At 45.0% G+C, this 19,845-nt stretch overlaps 1 protein-coding gene across 1 annotated transcript in view; it reads right to left on the bottom strand.

The window, feature by feature from the left end:
• Gfpt2 (glutamine-fructose-6-phosphate transaminase 2) overlaps positions 1-19,845 on the bottom strand; it is a 43,423-nt gene that overhangs the window by 21,633 nt on the left and 1,945 nt on the right. The window contains exons 2-6 of the mRNA XM_069993851.1: positions 9,541-9,648; positions 8,108-8,206; positions 6,630-6,755; positions 2,134-2,192; positions 1,285-1,419 (exon numbers count right to left, since the gene is read on the bottom strand). Of these exons, the coding sequence (XP_069849952.1) occupies positions 1,285-1,419; positions 2,134-2,192; positions 6,630-6,755; positions 8,108-8,206; positions 9,541-9,648 (527 nt within the window). The remainder of the gene's footprint in view (positions 1-1,284; positions 1,420-2,133; positions 2,193-6,629; positions 6,756-8,107; positions 8,207-9,540; positions 9,649-19,845) is intronic.

A 19,845-nucleotide genomic window follows, 5' to 3' on the forward strand; every position in this document is an offset into this window, starting at 1 on the left:
GATTTTTTTTTTCTTGTCATTGTCCCCTCTACTATATAGCACTTATATTAGGAATTATAAACAGTATTGAGGCTTGAATTCAGGATCCTAAATTTTTGCTCAGATTTTTTTTTTCTCACACCTGAGCACTCTCCAACTTGAGCCATGCCTCTACCTGTGGCTTTCTGGTGGTTAATTGGAGATAAGACTCTCACAAACTTTTCTTCCAAGGCTGGCTTTGAACTGATATCCTCAGATCTCAACCTACTGAGTAGCTAGGATTATAGGTGTGAGCCCCTGATGCCAAGCTTACAATACCATTTTTATGAGACATGAATATCATGGATTTGGACATCAGAAAGGATCCTGGAGTTCATTCTTCTATGTTATGGAAGAGAGACTTAACTGAGAGACATAACTTTTATTTATAAATATGCCCTCTATTTATATTCCCCTTTATAAAGAGTCAGGGGGCAGAGTTTGGACAGTAGACTGAAAATGTCCACTGAAGGATAATAGTTTAAACCACGGTGAGTTCAAAGCAGTCTGTGACCCAGCGTGTCCTGGTTTCAAGACCTTGAATGCTATCACCAGGCTGCCTAGAAGATTTTTTCGATGGCCAAATGCCTGGGAGGGTGGGATCTGAGATATGTGGACCTTTCTCACCCTCTACCTCTCTGGAGCCCATGGGGGCCTTGGGCTATCTGCTCCACTTCCTCCTCTCAGGAGGAGGGACTTCCCCTTGGACAGTCCTGCTGTGTTTTCCCTGTGATGGAGAGACTGTACTTCTTGGCTTCAGCTCTCTGGGATCACACTGACTTCTCTCGCTTTCTTTCCTGGAACCAATTCCCTGATGTTACACGAGGGACTAGAGCCTGCAGATGTGCTCTGAGCAATCTTATCACGAAAACACAACCCTCCCTGGTACTGCAACCATTTCCTGCCCCAGGAGCAGGAGGTACCTTGTGCCCTTTCACAATTAATCACTTCAGAAATCTGCATGTGCTGGCACCTATTTCTTCTTTTCTTTCCTCTCTTTTTCCCTTTCCAATCTTTCCTCTTCCCTCCCCTTCTTTTCTCTCTCCCTCCCTCCCTCCCTCCCTCCTTTCCTTCCTTCCTTCCTACCTTCCTTCCTTCCTTCCTTCCTTCCTCCCTCCCTCCCTCCCTCCCTTTCTTTCTTTCTTCCTTCCTCCCTTCCCCAGAGACACCATCTTCCACCTTCAATATGTTGTAGCAATTTACATAATAAGACTTGATTTTTTTAATAAAAAATCCTAATTTAGACAGTTGGGCTTTGTAACTCACCAATTGCTGGATGACTCTCTCGACTAGTGTGGAAAACGTAATGTCCTCAGTTTCTCTGTTGTCGTATACGTATTTAATCAGTTTGGCGATGGTCTCTGTGTCTGTTTCTGACTCAAACTCATAGCCTTTGCTTTCCTGGAATCAGAAGACGTTGGACATGGGGGTGACAGATAATGGTCATTGTGCAATGCTGTCCTGGCTAGTATCCTCTAGTCCCTTCTGATTTGACTTAAGGCGAGAATAAGGAAAACTGGGAAGGGACCAAAAAAAAATTTCTGCCAAAATCACACTGCCAAACACCTCTGAGTCATCTCTATATTCCCTGAGATTGTCCCTCCTCAGAAGTTTGTCTTTGCCATTAATCTGGACCTTGCCAAATAGCAGCAGTGGATGGGAATGATAAAAAATATGTTGAGTCAAATCCACCCACATCCAGACCTACAACACACAACCCCTTTCGTACTGCGGCCTCTCACTGTCTGGCTTTCCAGTCACATTCCATTCGGCACGTGAATTCATGTGTTACATAGTGCACACACTTTAATCACACCAACTTCATGTTTTGTTTTGTTTTTGAATTCTGTGAATCCACTTGGGCCCTTGAGATCAACACTCATACTTTACCCTCTATGTTCTCAAACAAGATATGGGCCGGGTGGTTCAGTGGGGATTGTAACTCATAGTCAGGGTTGTGATATGGTTCACTGAAGTTTGCTCGGCTCAGCTAGGCCTCATTTAGTTCCTGCTCTTCTTTTTTTTTTTTTTTTTTTTTTTGTCTTGAGGGAGATGAACTCGATGGGAAGCTTCTGAGGGATACCCCATCCTTCTGGAAAATGTCTCTCATCTTACCAAAAATTTCCTCAGATCTTTGTAATTTGTGATGATGCCATTATGGATGACAACGAATTCTGAAAGAAAGAAAAGGTTCAAAAAAAAGGTTCAAAAGAAGAGGGAAATGAAGTTCAAGTCAGATCCAAATTGGGAGAAATGTCCACAGCTTGGAAACTCCTGGCAAATTCTGCTCCTACAAAGACTCTGGTTCAGCACACTCCATCAGCGAGAGGATTAGAACTGCTGTCCATGATTAACTATACTCTCACCCCGGGAGAAGGACCTTTACCTTCCCAGAACAGAGCTCTTACAGGTATTCTATTGTTATTATCACATAGGATTAAAGTCAAAAGTGGGTTGGTCAACCTTCCAATCTCCAGAAACAATGGCAGGTGTTACCTTTGAGTTGTAGTTCACGTTTCTTCTGCTCTAGCCTCTTAAGGGCTGGGTTTACAGGCAGGCAGTGTGTCTGTCACTATGCTGGGCTTAGAAACATAAACCTTTTACAGCCCTGGAGATCCAAGTTACCTGAGGGTATGACTAGGCTGTGACTAGGGCTTGAACCCAGGGCCTGTGCGTTTCCCTTGAGCTCTTTTTGCTCAAGGCTAGTGTTCTACCACTTTGAGACATAGTGCCACTTTTGGGTTTTTGGTGGTTAGTTGGAGATAAGCGTCTCACAGGCTTTCTTGCTGGGGCTGGCTTTCAATCATGATCCTCAAATCTCAGCTAAGATTACAGGCATGAGCCACTAGCACACAGCTTTCAGAGATTCTTTGTGTCTCCAATTCATGTTATCCTTCAGTTCAGGAGAGATTTCTCCTATTCATCTGAAACGTTTATAATGTTCTTTTTACTTTATATCTACTATAACTTCCTATTCATTTATTTTTTCTTGATGATACTGAAATTTTAATGCAGGGTCTCAATCTTATTAAGCAGATGCTCTATAACTTCAGCCACACACAGCCCTTTTCACTTTACATTTCAAGTAGGATCTCAAGGCCTGGACTACAGTCCTCTTATCTGTGCCTTCCAGGTAGCTGGTATTAGAGGTGTGTGCCACCACACCCAGCTTCACTGATTGAAATGGGGGGAGGGTCTTGCTAACTTCTTACTCAGGGTTACCTCAAATCAACCTGAGATCCTGAGATCCTCCTGATCTACACCACCTGAGTAGGTGATATTATAGACATGAGCCACCAAGTCTGGCCATCCTCTCAGTGTTTAAGAAAACCTTGTATTTGCCAGCACCAATGGCTCACATCTGTAATCCTATCTATTCAGGAGGCTGAGATCTGAGGATCACGGTTCAAAGCCGGTTCAAAGCCAGTCTGGGCAGGAAAGTCTTTGAGACTCTTATCTCCAACTAGCTACCAGAAAACCAGAAGTGGCGCTGTGGCTCAAATGGTAGCGCACTCGCCTTGAGCCAAAGAGTGCAGGGACAAAGCCCAAGGACCTAAGATCAAGCCCTATGATTGACCAAGAGAAAATCTTGTATTTTTGTGAAGTCATGTAAGAAATGGGTGGCTTGAATAAGGAAAGCCTGTGATGTAAACACTACTCCATGTATCCACATATCAAAATACCACATACATATATATGCCTTTTATATTTTTATGTGTCATCCAAAAGAAAATTTAAGTTAAAAAAATTAAGAAGGGCTGGGAAGCTGGCTCAGTGGTAGAGCGCTTGCCTTGCATGCATGAGGCCCTGGGTTTGACTCCTCAGCACCACATAAGCAAAAAGAAAAAAGCTGGAAGTGGTGCTGTGGCTCAAGTGGTAGAGTGCTAGCCTTGAGATGAAGAGCTGAGGGACAGCGCCCAGGCCCAGAGTTCAGGCCACACAACCAGACCCCCCCCAAAAAAAAAAAAAATTAAGAAAAACAAAAGCTCAATGTCAGCAAGAATGCTGACCACAGTTGCGCCCTGCTACAGTTTTACATATTTTTTTTAATAGTTCCATTTGTTGAGGAAGAGAAAGGCACAATGCTTATGCGCATGTGATCACACAAAATAATATTTATTGAAGCTGAGTGCTGGTGGCTCATGACTGTCATCCTAGCTATTAGGAGGCTGAGATCTGAGGATCGCAGTTCAAAGCCAGCCTGGGCAGAAAAGTCTGTGATATTCTTATTGCCAATAAACTACTCAGAAAAAGCCAGGCGTGGCACGATGGCTCAAGTGGTAGAATGCTACCTTCAGCAAAAGAAGCTCAGGGACAGTGCCTAGGCCCTGAGTTCAAGCCCCAGGACTGCCCCCCCCCACTCCAAATATATATGTATGTATGTGTATTTATCAAATGAACTCTAAGAAATGGAAACAAGAGGGTTTTTTTTTTCTTTCTTGCTGTTTTTTTTTCCTTTTGTCTTTGAGAGGGTAAAGGGAGGACAGAAACCCAGGGACACAGGGTGAACAGATGCAGCAGTGGTACTCATTGAACACTAAGTTGAAAATGAACTATACAACCTGTGGGTGGGGATGGGAGGCAAAAACTGGGAGAGAGTAAGGGAAGGTTGATACTGTCCAAAAAGAAATGTACTCTTTATTTGACTTATATAACTGCAATCCCTTTATACATCACCTTCATAATAATGAAAAAATAGTTCAACTTGTTCTAATTTCTTCTTGTAATGCTAGTTACCCCCATGTCAGATACCAACTGACTACACGTATCTTTCTCTCCAGTTTTTCTTTGGTAATTTTTTTTTCTTACAAATCTTTATGGGGTTTTTAAAAATAATGTGTTTTGCAGACAGATCTCAGGAGGTAACCCATGTTGACCTTAGATTTGGAGTCTTCCTGCCTCAGCCTCCTGAGTGCTGGGATTATAGGCATGCACCGCCACACACCCAGCGTGAACCTTTGCATCTTGCCTGTGTTCTCTTTTTCAATGACTCATCCTGAATCAGAGCAAGGCGTGGGTGGGTCCCCTTGGAACCTCCTTGCTTTGGGGATACAATCAGAACTGTTGTCTGTCCTGAAATGAGGAGGGGTGCGGGGCGGGGGGTGGGGGTGGGGGGTGGGGAGGGAGTTCCCTGATGGAGTTCACCGTGGGTGAGCAGGAGGCTGGGCTGGAGTTGAAACCATCTCAGGACCAATGGCCCTGGTAATGTTTTCATAACTAACACCTCTGCTCCAGGGACCAGCTTCAGCGTCTGACTTAAGGTTTGGCTGGGTCCTCAGGTCATCCATCAGGCGGCCTCCCCTGACACGTGGGATGTCATTTAGTTCAAGGCATGGGCTAGACCCAAAGTCTCACCAGCACTCAAAGATTCTGGTCCTATACACTGAAAACCCTTCATAGGGATTTGGGCAGAGACCCTCACCTGGCACCTTTTGTTGGGGACAGTGGTGCCTGCCCTCCTACCCAGCTCTGCACCCTGCCCTGGGGTCCTGACCCACTGTGGGTAAAGAACTGGCCAGATATCACGTGTGCAGCAAAGTGTCACTACGATGCCATCAGCAACGGGTCTAGTATATTCTGTCCTTATGGAAGCAGGAGCTGTGGCAAGAGCTTGGACGATGCCAGGGAGGATGAGGGGATACGGCGGAACAGGAGACCTGGATGATCCCAGAAGTTGTTTTCTTTGCTGGGCACTCTTTCCTGTCCCAGGTGTGACCAGGTGTGTAACCTCTTGGCCTACTTAGGGGCTCAGATTACATGGTTAGACTCTTGTCTGCCTTTTCAGAGGCCTGGGAAGATAAAAATCTCGCTTCCTATTGCTGGAAGGGCAGACATCCTTGGAGCCAACCAGAACGCTCCTCCCCCGCCCCCTCCTGCAGAGGTCACTGGGAGTCCCAGATCCGCCGGTCTTTGCCCACGGGGAGGAGGGGAGGGCTAGAGTGTCATTTTAGGAGAACCAAAGCAGGGAGAGCTGCCCTGTACTCTTCAGTACAAAGTGCCCAGGCTTTGGGTATTTTGTTACAGTGATACAAAGCAGACTAATGCACTTCTCTGCTCCACTTTCAGGCCGAGTTACAAAAAGCCAACATTCCTCGTGGGAAAGTCACGGTTGTTTTTCTGTGGTATACCTGGGCAGTAAGCAGCTCACAGGGGCCAGACAGAGTGGGCCTCTGGATCGAGGCCCAAGGCTACTTTGGAAGGCTTTAGGAAAGGGAATTTCAATTATCCTAGGAAAAGAGGGCAGTAGGAGGAAAAAAAATCAGCTTGAGGCTGGCACAAAATGCACTGGGCACTGGTGGCTCACGCCTGTAATCCTAACTACTCAGGAGGGTGAGATCTGAGGATCAAGGTTCAAAACCAGCCTGAGCAGGAAAGTCTGTGAGACTCGTATTTCCAATTAAACACCAGAAAACTGGAAGTGGAGCTGTGGCTCCATGTGGTAGAATGCTCAGGGACAGCACTCAGGCCCTGAGTTCAAGCCCCATGACCGACAAAAGAAAACACCACCACCGCCCTTGTGGTTAGATCATCCTTGAAAGTAGTTCAAGGTGAGGCAGAGCCAGCAGGGTCAGGGATGAAGAGCCCCCCACCAACCCCTGACCCCCACATACCGTTTCCTTTGTCTGAGCGCTGTGGGTGGCTGTTGACCGCACTGGGGACCCCGTGGGTGGCCCAGCGCGTGTGAGCGATGCCAAAATGTGTCTCAAATTCCACCTTTAAGTCCATGTTGTCTTGTTCTAAATGGAAGAAAGAAACATCAGTCCACTGCACTTTGGAAACACTTATTGACACAGTCCAGAGAAGAGAGGGAGTTTCTTTACATCAAGACACATCATCTCTACCCTCAGCATCACCATCAACCACGCGGGGAGCAGTCCACCCGTAGCACTTATCAGTAACCGCACTCAGTTCTGAGCAAAAATAAATAGTTTTTGAAATGATACAGGACCGTGATAAGCAGAAAATCAGTATCAACTCCCAGAAAAAAATGTAAAATAAGCACACAACTATTTAAAAAATTGCAAAAAATTCACCATGTGCCAACGCTTAAAATAAACCATCTCCATCCTCTGTAAGATGCCGTTTTACAACTTGGGCTTCTCTGTCTTGATTTTAATTTTGTATATGTATGTATGGGGGCGGCTGGGTGCACGGGGGGGGGGGGACAGTATAAGGGTTTAACTCTGGGCCTTGCACTTGCTCAGCTTTCTTCTTCACGGCTGGTGCTCTACTACTTGAACCATGCCTCTAGCCTGGCTTTTTGCTGGCTCATTGGGAGATGGAGGCTCTCAAGACTTTCCTGCCAGTGGCTGGCTCAAATTGTGGTCCTCACAAAATAATGGCATTTTCAGGGAAATGGATGGAACTAGAGCAAATCATTTTGAGCGAGGTAAACCAAGAGCAAAGAGACAAAGGGCACTTGGTCTCCCTAATATGTGGATGCTAAAGCCAAAATGCAAAGAGATCTGACAAAGTAAACAGGACTCGAGAAACAAAGGACTTGCACTCATTTTGTTCTATCATTGCTAAATGACCCCATTTTCTTGACCACATATCTGGTATATATGCACACATCTGGGGGAGGACACAGAATCAGAGGGAAATGGGAAAACATACAACAGAGGGGCTCATCAGCTGCACTGGACACAGATTAAAATGAAGCAAATCAAAGTCAGCAATGGGAGGGAGGGAATGAGAGGGAAAGAGGGAATAGCTTCCATTAAGCAAAAGGAAAGAAATGTAAACATCACCTGACGTGGAAGAAATAGTTGTATTGTCAAAGCTCATAGAATTCACAAACTTTATAGACCATGATAATGACAGTTTGCCTTGTGAAGGTTAAAATGTGTTTGTGACTTTAAGCATCACTATTCCACCATACTGTGAAATATATGAAATTTATGTAATCACCTAATCTCAATAAAAAATTATTATAAAAAAAATTTGAGGTCCTCAGATCTCAGCCTTACTGAGTAGCTAAGATTATTCCTAACATGCAGCTGATATGTTTCTCCTTAAATGCTGCTGGAATGTTTCCAAATGGTCAGAGCAGCAAGAATCCCTTCCAGAAAGAATATGTTTGACCTACTGTAAAGTTCTTCATCCAGAGCCTTGACTTTTCCCTTCTTCTTGACAAGCTGGATATGTCTTTCTTTGACTTCATGATTGTTCCCATCAATGGCTACACCTGAAGTTTAAGCAAGATTACATATTTTTTTTAAACATTTATATCTCACATGTGTTATTTATTTATTTATTTTTATTTATTGAGGTCAGCTGTGGGGCTTGAACTCAAAGCCTGCGTGCTGTCCCTGAGGTTTCTTTTGCTCAAGGCTAACATTTTACCACTTTGAGCCACAGCTCCATTTGCCAGTTTTCAGACGCTGAATTGGAGATAACAGTCTTGCAGACTTTCCTGTCTGGGCTGGCTTTGAATCGTGATCTTCAATGCCAGTCTCCTATGTAGCCGGGATTAAGAGTGTGAGCTGCCAGCGCCTGGCTACATGTATATTTTTAAATCTATATACAGCCCACAGCATGAACCAATGTTTTCCTAAGTACAAATACTGGTGTGAAAGGAAGTTCTATTACCAGAAAGGCCATTTCCATTCAGCTTCTCACCTCCCAAACAGGCAAGTCCTGTTCCCATCCCTGTCTCGACAGACTGACGAGTTTTGCCTATCTAGAACATCATAAAATTGAAACTACAAACACTAGTGTGTGTGTGTGTGTGTGTGTGTGTGTGTGTGTGTGTGTGTGTGTGTGTGTGTGTGTGTGTGTGTGTGTGTGTGTGTGTTAGTGTACTGGGGCTTGAACTCAGAGCCTCATGTTTTTCCTTAGAGTTTCTCCCCTGGCTCAAAGCTGATGCAGTTCTACTTCCAGCTTCTTGCTGGTTAATTGGAGATAAGAGTCTCTTGGATTTTTCTACTTGGGCTGGCTTGGATTTCAGATCCTTAGATCTCAACCTCCTGAGTAGATAGGATTATAGATATGAGCTATCAGCACTGGCTCTTTTCTATACTTTTTTTTTTTTTTTTTTTGGGTCCAGTCGTGGGGGCTGAACTCTGGGCCTGGGCGCTGTCCCTCAGCTCTTCAGCTCAAGGCTAGCGCTCTACCACTTGAGCCACAGCGCCACTTCCGGCTTTTTTCTTTTTTGCTTATGTGGTGCTGAGGAATTGAACCCAGGGCCTCAGGCATGCAAAGCAAGCGCTTTACCACTGAGCCACCTTCCCAGCCCTTTTCTATACTTTTTAACAATAGTTTCCTCTAGTTTTTCTTTAATTTAATGAGCAAGTATTATTTTGAAAAGAAACCTTAAGAAGTACTAGAAAAATGAACAGGTCGTAAACACACACACACACACACACACACACACACACACACACACACACACACACACACACACACAAAGTACAACCCAGATTGTAAAAAACAAACAAACAAACTCACCATAATGCCACAAAAGAAATGGAAGAGAGAAGCAGCTGCAGCGCCACATACAATCTGGCCTGTAGCACTTACCTGCAGAGTCATAACCTCTGTACTCCAGCCTCTGTAAGCCTTTGATGAGGGTTTCAAAAATCTCCTTTCTTGTCCGGGGAACTCTGTAGTTCATGTAAGCAAAGATTCCTGTTTTAAAAAAAAAAAACACATCATATTAAAGAAACACTTGGAGTCAGGTCTAGTAGTGCATGCACACCAGTGATCCCTGCTACTCAGAGGGGAGAGGATGACTGAGGGGATCAATGACTAAGGTATGCTGGGCCTCATTTCAATGAATAAGGTGGAAGCTTATGGTTCTAGCTACACAGGAGGGGTAGGCAGGAGGCTCAAGGTTCAAGACTAACCCTGAACAACAACAACAACAAAGAGCATGCGCAGGGCTCAAGTGTTGAGTGCATCTGATTAGCAAGCCCTGGATTCAAACTCCAATTACATGCCCCCTACAAAAATTCCCACCACCAATTAAAAGACAAAAACAAAAAGCAAAAACACCTGCTTGTTTCTGGCCTTGAACTCAGAGCCTGAGTCTGTCCCTTGGCTTTTTTGCTCAACACTGGCATTCTACCACTTGAGCTCCACTTCTGGTTTGTTGGGTGGTTAAATGGAAATAAGAGTCCATTGGATTTGTCTGCTTGGACTGGTTTTGAACCTTGATTCTCAAATCTCAGCCTCCTGAATATCTAGGATTACAGACAGGAGTCACCAGCGCAGAGCAGGTGAACATACTTTTACAACCCCAAGAAAGCAATCCATCTCATGTCCCCTTGGTCCCTGGGGGTTTATTAGGGTCAAGGAAAGTTTGCCTGGCAAGCCAATTATGATTTGATTTTCATTTGTTTTCATATACAACTCAAATTAGTATTTTCCCAAATAAGGAGCAACGGTGGCCATCAAGTGTATTCTGCCTTCCAGTTCCTCCCCTCCCATTTGCAATGGTGGAGCTTTGATTTTCTTCTCTCACTCTCCATCCTTCCATCTTCCTTGTCCCTACTCTGGAAAACCTGCCCATCTCAAAAGCTCGGCCCTAACTCCGGAATGGAAACACACACACAGCCATAAAAATCAAATAGCAATTAAATTCCCATTCTTCTATTACTGCACAGGGGAATCTCTCTGTCTGTTTGTCTGTCTGCCTATCTTTTTGCATATGTGCAAACATGTGCATTAAAATACCAGGCTTAGATTTTAAGAATATGCAGTGTGCGTTCTGAGCAGCTAGGTGTTTTTCTTTTTTAAACATGGCCCAGGGTAATTTTGAGGGTAAGCTATTTTTGTCGTCCTGGCTGACTGCGGGTCAGGTGGGAGCTGCTGACTATGAGAGCTGTGTGCATGCAGGTCCTTCCCTCGGGGTGAGGTGGCCTCTTCCCTTCAGAGGTGTCTGCCACCTCAGGGACCAGCTGACCCTTGGTGGAGCCAGAGGCCCCCACTTTTACACCCCTAGATTTTAAAGACCTCTGTCCCTCTGATTTTTTTTTTTCTTTTTGGTCGGTCATGGGGTTTGAACCCTGGGCCTGGGCACTGTCCCTCAGCTCTTCAGCTCAAGGCTAGTGCTCTACTACTTGAGCCACAGCACCACTTTCGGTTTTTTCTGGTCGTTAATTGGAGACAAGAGTCTCACGGACTTTCCTGCCCAGGTTGGCTTTGACCGTGATCCTCAGATCTCAGCCTCCTGAGTAGCTAGGATTACAGGCATGAGCCACTGGTGCCTGGCTTCCAATGTATTTTTAAGTCCCCTTACTAATTATTTTAATAGGTTTCTTGAGATATAAATATGCTCCAATATTTCATTTCATGATTACAATGCAATGGCTTTTAGCCTGTTCCCAGAGTTGTGTGACCATTGTCACCATCTATGTTGAGGGGAAACTTTTCCCCACATTGCCCGTTCTGCACACAGTGAAGTGTTCCTGGGTGTGATGCTTAAGTTCTCATCACTGCAAGGCCATGGAGCTATGGGAGACAGTGACGTGGAAGGTGAAGTCATTCACAGAAATAGCCCTCTCTTATCTGAAACGTTGTTTTCGGAAGTTTCAATTATCCTTTCCCCACCCTGGGTCTGAAAATATAAAATGGAGATTCCTAAAGCTAAGCAATTTGTAAGCTGCAAACTGCACAGTGTTCTGACAAAGCTAACGCTTTGTCCCTCCGCCTGGGCGATGAACCAATTTTTGTTCAATGTATCCATGCTGTCTATGCTACCTTCCCGTACTGTCACTACATCACAGCACCACAGGACTTGTGTCCAAGTAACTCTTTATTTTAATTAATAATGGTCCCACGTGTAAGACTGGTGGTGCTCTTGGTTCAGAAATGCAGGAGAAGTCATAAAGTGCTGCCTTCAACCAACCAAGTGAAAGTTCTCAACTAGATAAAAAAAGCTGGGCATTGGTGGCTCACACCTGTAATCTTAGATACTTGGGAGACTGAGATGTGAGGATCACAGTTTAAAGGCAGCCCTGACAGAAAAGTCCAAGGGACTCTTATCTCCAATTAAGCAGCAGAAATCCAGAAGTGGAACTGTAGAGCACTGCTTTGAGTGGAAAAAGCTAAGGGACAGTGCCTAGGAACTGTGTTCACATACCAGCACCCACACGCATGCGCACATACAAATTTACAGTCATGACCCATATAAGTGCTTAATTGAGATGGAAAAGAACCAACAACAGTGAATTGCAGAATAACTTTAAGGTTACAGGAATCTACCATTTCAGGCATTTCATTGGGACTCTGGAAACAATTCCCTGCCTCCCCCCTTCTCTCATACCCCCCCCCACAACCTGCCATGGACAAGAGGGATAGAAGATAATGCAGAACATTCTTGTGAGTCTTTTTAACGAAACAAAACATTCCTAGCATCCTGAGAAGGTTCCAGAAACCGTACTGATGCTTATGAAAGGGGGGATCAGATCTGCATTGCAAATGATATAAAGGTGGAGAAAGCTAACCAGGGCCAAGTGTGAAAAGATTTTGAAGATTTGAGTGGTTTCCAAGAGGGACCTCCAGGGTCCAGCTCCCCAGTTCTCTGCACACCCCCACTCTAGTTCTGAACACACACCCATCCATGACAGGTTCCCAGGGGAGGTGCAGGATGCCATCAGCGGCCGGGTGGGCTGAGACCATTAAAGGGTCCTTGTCCTCAGGACTACCAGCTGTGTCTACACCCAGCCGGGGGACCTGGCAGCGGCTGGAAGTTGACTACAGGGGCAGCTGCCAAAGAAGTCCTTTCCAGGGTCTTTACGCAAGAAGGCATAAATCTAATTTTCAACATGAAATGTCTATTCAGTGATTTCTTTCAGTAATGAAGAACCGCCTCTCTCCACGCGCAGCTCATCTTCTTGGCTGTACTCCACTGAACTGGAGTAAATAAAACAGCATTTATGCTGCTAATTATTGTCAACAGTTCTTATTGTTTTTTTTTTTTTAAAAAAAGATAATAAAATCAAACAAAGCTGCTTCCTCAGGAATTTCTCTTGTCAGGATTCCCTCTTCGAGCCTCTTCCTTGTATATATATATATAAAAAAGGCTACCATGAAAATCCTTCTTTTTTAAAACATTTTGGTAAATAGTATTTTAATTGTTCAGAGAAGTTATACCTTGGGGTCCCTCCCCTAAGGATGTCCTCCTCCGTTAGTCTGTGTGTGAATGCCTAGATTCATGTATAGGTTCTCATGTCCAGTTATATTTTAGATCTAGCTTCCACATATGAGAAATAACATGCGCCATTTCTCTCTCAGAGCTTGGCTTACCTAACTTACCATCATTTGTTCTAGGTCATCCATTTCCCTGCAAACGACATAATCTTATTCTTTCTAATGGATTCCATTGTGTATATATACCACCTTTTATTGATCCATTCATATGCTGTACAGCATCTGGGCTGTTTCCATGATTTGGCTATTGTGAATAGTGCAGCAATGAACATGGATGTGCAAGTGTCTTCACCATATCTTGACTTATAATGATCTGGGGAAAAGCCTAAGAGTAGTATGTCTGGGTCATAGAGTAGTTCTGTATTTAGTTTTTTGAGGCACCTCCAGACTGTTTTCTAGAGTAGTTGTACTAGTTTACATTCCTATCAATGGTAAAAGCAACAATAAACAAACAGGAAATCAGTGATCAAAGAGTTTAACAATTAGTAAGAGTTTTAAATTTGGGAGCCCTCTTTGGAAAGGCAATTTGGCATTCTCTCAAAATTAAAAATGTACATATTGCCAACCAGACTAATGCACTTCTAGAAATGCATTCCACAGACATCTTTGCAGAGATGCATTTGTGCACATTAAGGGATAAGTGCTCAGTACTATCTGTGATTGCCAAAGACACACTGGAGTCAGCCGGAGGTCTGGCAGGGACCTGTGCATGGAGTGAGAGGCCTCAGGCAGGCAGCCCTCCACCAAGCACGGGCTGAAGCTCTTGGAAAGCGATTGAAGTCTCCACTCTGGCAAGTAAAAAACAGCAGCTTGCAGAACATGGGGGAATTATGCAGTGTGATGCTACAATCTGCACAGAGAGCTGGCGATAGGGTCTTTCCTCTGTATCTGCAGGGACCGGTTTCAGGATGCCCTGAGGATGCCCAAATCCAAAGGCATTCAAGTCCCTTATGTAAAATGATGCGCTATGCACATTTAATCCCACATCCCCCAGTAACCCTTTAGATTTTCAGTGCTGGGAATTGAACCTAGAGTTGTCTTCTGCATGCTAGGCAAATAGGCTCTACCACTGAGCTATACCCCAGCACCTGACTAGTGCTCTACCACTTGAGCCATTGCTCTATTTCTGGCTTTTTGCTAGTTAATTTGAGATTATAAGAGTCTCAAGCATTTTCCTGCCCAGGCTGGCTTCCAACCGTAATCCTCAAATCTCAGCCTCCTGAACACCTGACTTCCTGTGTATTTTTCATCATTTGTACACTCCTGATAATCCTTAATACAATGTCTACACACCACTTCATTCTTGTGGATTTAGTATTGTACTTAGTGCGTGGCAAGTGCAAGTTAGGCTTTTTGGAATCTGTGGAATTTTTTTTTCCTCCAAATATTTTCAGCCCAAAGTTGATTGAATTTGCAGGTCAAAAATATTCAGGAAAAAAAAAAAACCTGTGTCTGTACTAAACATGGTCAGATGTTTTTCTTGTCAGTATTCCCTAAGCAACACAATAAAACAACTATTTACATAGCATTTACAAGGTATTAGGCCTTATAAAGGAATCCAGAGATGACTTGAAATATACAGATGATATGTAGGTACCATTTTATATAAGAGATGTGAACCTCTGTAGGATTTGGTGCCCGTGATCCTGGATTTATTGTCCCGCTGATATCAAGGGACAACTGTACTTCAGGAAGGATCTACAAGACCCAGGGGACAGTGGTCATTTTCAAAGAGGCCACTGGACGTGGGGCAGAAATGTCTTTTTTTCCATAGCGAGAGCATAATTTCTTGCCATGTAAGATCTTAATATCTTAAGATCATAATATCTTACCATGACTCTGACTACATCAGTCACCTAGATGGGTCAAAAAGTTCTAAGTAAGGCTGGGAAGGGGGCTCAGTGGTAGAGCGCTTGCCTTGCAGGCCTGAGGCCCTGGGTTCGATTCCTCAGCACCACATAAACAAAAAGAAAAAAGCCGGAAGTGGCACTGTGGCTGAAGTGGTAGAGTGCTAGCCTTGAGCTGAAGAGCTGAGGGACAGCACCCAGGCCCAGAGTTCAGGCCCCATGACCCGACCCCCCAAAAACAAACAAACAAAAAAAGTTCTAAGTACGAAAAGCTTCCATCCCATCAAAAGAGGAATGTCCTAGCCAAGACATAGGCTCCACAAGGACAAACCGTGGATGACGGTCAATGCCACATAGCCCTGGTTCACCCTGATTCCATGCGTGGACAGCCATGCTGGTGACAGGGCTGAGAGCTTGTCGGGAGATAGACAGTGACTGTAACTCCTTGCCAAACTTTTACCTGGCTCTCCTTTCTCAGGGGCCAGCACCATTTTGGGTTGTTCTAACTGGATCCCCCCTTGGGTTTGACTATGTGAGGTCTCAGAAACCACTCCCACCTTTGCCTTCCCGCCCCCTGCCCCACCTTCTCCCCCCACAGCCCCCCCCCTGCACTTCCCCCTCCAGCTGGGCTGGCCCAGCCTGCCTGTGCCTCCCTAGCCCTGTGTCCCTGGAGGAAGAAAAACCACAAGGGGACAAGAAAAGACCATCTGGGGGCCAATCCCAGTTGGATCCACCTACTAGATCCACCGACTATCTGTGTGACACAGTTTGTGACAGCACAGATTACAAGATGGTGGCTGAAGCCTGCAGCCAGAAACAGCCATGTCCCAAGTCCCCATCCCTTGCTTTCTGCATGGCCTTGGGCGAGTTCCTGAGTCCCAGTGTCTCCATTTCTTCTGGAATGAAAACAGTGATGGAGGAAGCATCTTCTTGCCAGGGTGGTTGCGACAAGTTAGGGTGTCTGCCACAAGTTAGGGTGTCTGTAAAGCCCATAGCCCAGTGCCTGGCCTGTAGCCAGCTGGAGTATGCAAGGAGCTTTTTATTCCATGAGTCCCTCTGTGTGTGGTTTGCGGTGCACATGGTGTGTAAATAATTTAAATACCAAGGCACCATTATCTCTACTTCCACTGCTACTTGGGTAAACGTTGATTAGGCCAGATGTGAGATTTGGGCTGTGACTTGAGTCTATGGAGTTCATCCCATAAACAGTTCTCCGGCCCCTGAGGACCTAGTCAGGATTTGCAGGTGGAGGGGCTGAGAGGTGTGAAACAGCTTCCTGTTTGTTGGCTTGGGGACAGACAGCTCCTAGGGCTGGCTCTTTACAAAGGTGGCTTTGACATATTCTGCATGTTTCAGTTGCCAGACCACCTGTGAAATGTAATATGCGTCTTTCTGTTCCACCTTTACCCCTCCCCTCCTTTTAAAGAACTATAGCCATTCACTTCCTATCCAGAGTTTGCTTCCTGGTCCTTTCATCATCTGATGCTCCACTGTACTGCAGCCTTCACAAGGCTGAGGACCACATCTGTCTACTCTATCAATGTGTCCCCAGCACCTAGCCCAAGCATATGTTAGGTGCTCAGTGAATCACTGAATGAATGAATGCATGAGGATCACTAAAGGCAAGCTGGGCCTGAGCCAGCCAAGCATAGCCATTAATAAGCACATTTGGAAATGCATGAAGAATAAATGGACTGGGAAAGTGGGTACCACTGAGCCTGGGGTCCTCCAGGGTCACCCCTTGCATGATGTCAGGGTGTGACCAGCAGCATTTAAGGTCACCCCAAGACACTATAAAACATGGATGCTCGGCCCCCTGCACCACCCCCACACTTCCCTCCCTCACCAGCATGAGGACACCTTCTAGACAAATGGAGCAAGCACCAACCTTTTCTGACCCTGATCCTGTCTAATACCCCTCAGAGAGACTATGCACCATGGATTTAGAGAATGCACCTAAGGCTCCAAGGCCAAAGACTTGAGGACTGTACAGCCATACCTCATCATGAACACAATGCTGCCAAGGGTCCCGGGCTCACAGGGGAGAGATGCCCGTGGACTGGTTGGTCAGGGTTGGGGAATTGGGGAGCAGTCTTAGCCATGAAGTGGGATGACAAAGGATGGAGGAATAGTAGGGGATATAGATGGGTGACAGAGATTCGGGCTGGACAGGGAGGGACTCAGGGCTCCTCTTTACCTCTGTCTAGTGTTCCTAGTGTTCCTCAGAATTGAAGGGACTGATGCTTTTAGTCCATGAGACTAATCTAGATCAGGTATTCAAATTGGATTACTCCCTGCCTGGCCACTTTAGGATTTTTCCCAAGAAAAAGACAATATGGCCAAGTTGGATTTTTGCTTCAGTGAATGCTCACAAAATTCCTCTCTCCCTCTCTCTCCCTGCTTCCCGCCCCCCCACCTCGCCCCCACCTCTGGAGAAGATAAGGCAAGTCTATTCTCTTGGGCTGCCTACAGATAAGCAAAGGTCACCAAAGCAAGTAAGAGGTTTACAGAAGACATGGTGGCCTCTCTCACTGTCTGGTCTTTACTCTCAAAAGGCTAGGGCAGACCACTTTATTGACAATTCCTGCTGTCACCAACCCCCCCCCCCTCCAGCCAAAGAAACAAGAGGGGAGGGGGAAGGGGCCTTGCAGACGTGCAGTCCCACAGCCAAGTTCTTATAGACAGGCCCACAGGGCCCTACGGTCAGCACCCAGCTCCTGAATCAGAGGCAGGATGAGGTCTTGGCCTCTCCAGGACCAGTCTTATTCTGCCTCAGGCCTCCTCAGGACTCCTTGGTTTAAAGTAACTACTAGATAAATACACACGATAACAGTACCATTCTTCTCTCTGGAACAAACATGGTATAAGACACTGCTATTTGTGCGTGTGTATATGAAGATACTGGAGCTTGAACTCGGGGCCTAGGCATTGTCTCTAAGCTTCTTTTGTTCCTGGCTAGTGTTCTATCTGTCACTTGAGCCACACAGCTCTACTGGTTTTTTGATGGTTAGTTGGAGATTAGAATCTCATGAACCTTTCTGCCCAGGCCAGCCTCAAACTACAATCCTCAGAACTCAGGTTCCTTGATAGCTAGGATTACAGAAGTGAGCTGCCAGTGCCTGTCTGATACCTTTTTAATAGAAAGTTCCTGATGCCTGTGTCAGGTTAGAATTTACCTAAGAATAATGCAAGAAGTACTATATTCTCCCATTGTTATTACAAGGAAAGAAAACTTGTAAAGAAAAAAAAATAGGTTTCAGCTGCCAAAATGTGGCTATAAAAGAAGCCAAAATTTTTTGTTTCAGTGAGAAATGTTTCTTTTGAAACATAAAAGAGACAGATGGTCAGTTGAAACTGTTTAGCTGCTTTTGTATTTTTCTCTCAAATTGCTATTAACTTCCGGTTAACCTCTTGTAAAAAAAACTACTTTTGCCAAATACAAAAATAATCTCTCCATTCCAAAGAGATGTTTACCACTACTAAGCTATCAAATTTGTAGGTTTCTCAGAACTGGGGAAAAAGTGATAGGTAAAGACTGAAAATCTGGGCACCAGTGGCTCATGCCTGAAATCCCAGGCCTGGAAAACACAGGCCCTCTGTACAAGCAGCCCTTCACTAGTGGCTTTATGAAAGAGAACAGAAGGAAAGGAGGAAGGGAAAAAAGGATCAAGGAGAAAAGGAAATGGAAATCGAATAACCTTCCTACTGGCGGAAAGTCAGCAAATAGCAACAGGTCTCATATGTTATGTGAGCACACAAATGCACAGTTTTTTGAGAGGCATCTGTTCAATTTGTGGATGACCAACTCCTGTTGGACTCTGGCTTTCTATGGAAGAAGCAATAAAGACATCATCTGATCATAATTATTAGCTAGTTGATAAGGAAGTGCCTTTGGCCTTGACCACCGTGGGGAATAGCCCAGGAGATATAAGACCTGAGTTTGCTTCCAATGGTAGCGACAAACATGGCCCAGGGACGATTCCTGCTCAGATACAGGTATCTAAAGACCTCTCTGGGCTTCAGTTATCCTCAGTGTACAGGAAAGCGGTTATGTTTGTTGGAGCATCTTTATCATTTTTGCTATACTCTTGTACCAACAGTATCTCTTTACAATTTTCCTGGAAAACTGACTGTTTTCATCAGCCGAAATGAATGCAGTACAAAAGAGAACAATCACAAAAAGAAAACAATGTTTGCCATACATACAAGGACCACGATCCAGACAACTCTAGACCAGACTTGTTCAATCCTAGTGGGTTACGGCTGTCTTCTCTGAACCCGGGGCAGTCACCTCTGAACAAAGGATGCTGGGTAAGTGTCAGAGAGTGTGAAAGAAACTTTAGCACCCAACAGAGACTTTTGCCCACTCTGTTGAAAACCAAGTAACTTTCCTCGACGGGAATTCCGTGTGGATCCCTGCAGAGGGTCAGGAAGGAGAGCAGTAGCAAGGATCACTCCCAGGGACACAAACTCAGAAGGAGACCTCCTACTATGGCACATGCTCTTTAATCCTGGCACTGAATGCGCACCCTATAGGCCAAGACTGAGCCCTGGATCTCCTCTGGTGACCTCAAGACTTCTTTTTTCACACTCATCTACACATCAGTATCAAAGATGTGAGGATATAGGTTATTTACCATTGAAAGCTTAATCTTTTCCAAAGGATAATTCATGTGCAGACCTATAAGAAAGCAGCACCAAAATCCAGGACCTGTGGCTTATGACTGTAATCCTACTTTTCTTGGGAGGTGAAGGATCATGGTTCAAGGCCAGCCTGGGCAAAGTGTTATTGAGCCCTTCAGAAGCTGTGTGAGTGGTGATATGT

The sequence above is a fragment of the Dipodomys merriami genome, unplaced genomic scaffold (assembly GCF_024711535.1).
Source record: "Dipodomys merriami isolate MVZ:Mamm:240054 unplaced genomic scaffold, mDipMer1.0.p SCAF_44, whole genome shotgun sequence".
In the NCBI taxonomy this organism is placed as follows: Eukaryota; Metazoa; Chordata; class Mammalia; order Rodentia; family Heteromyidae; genus Dipodomys; species Dipodomys merriami.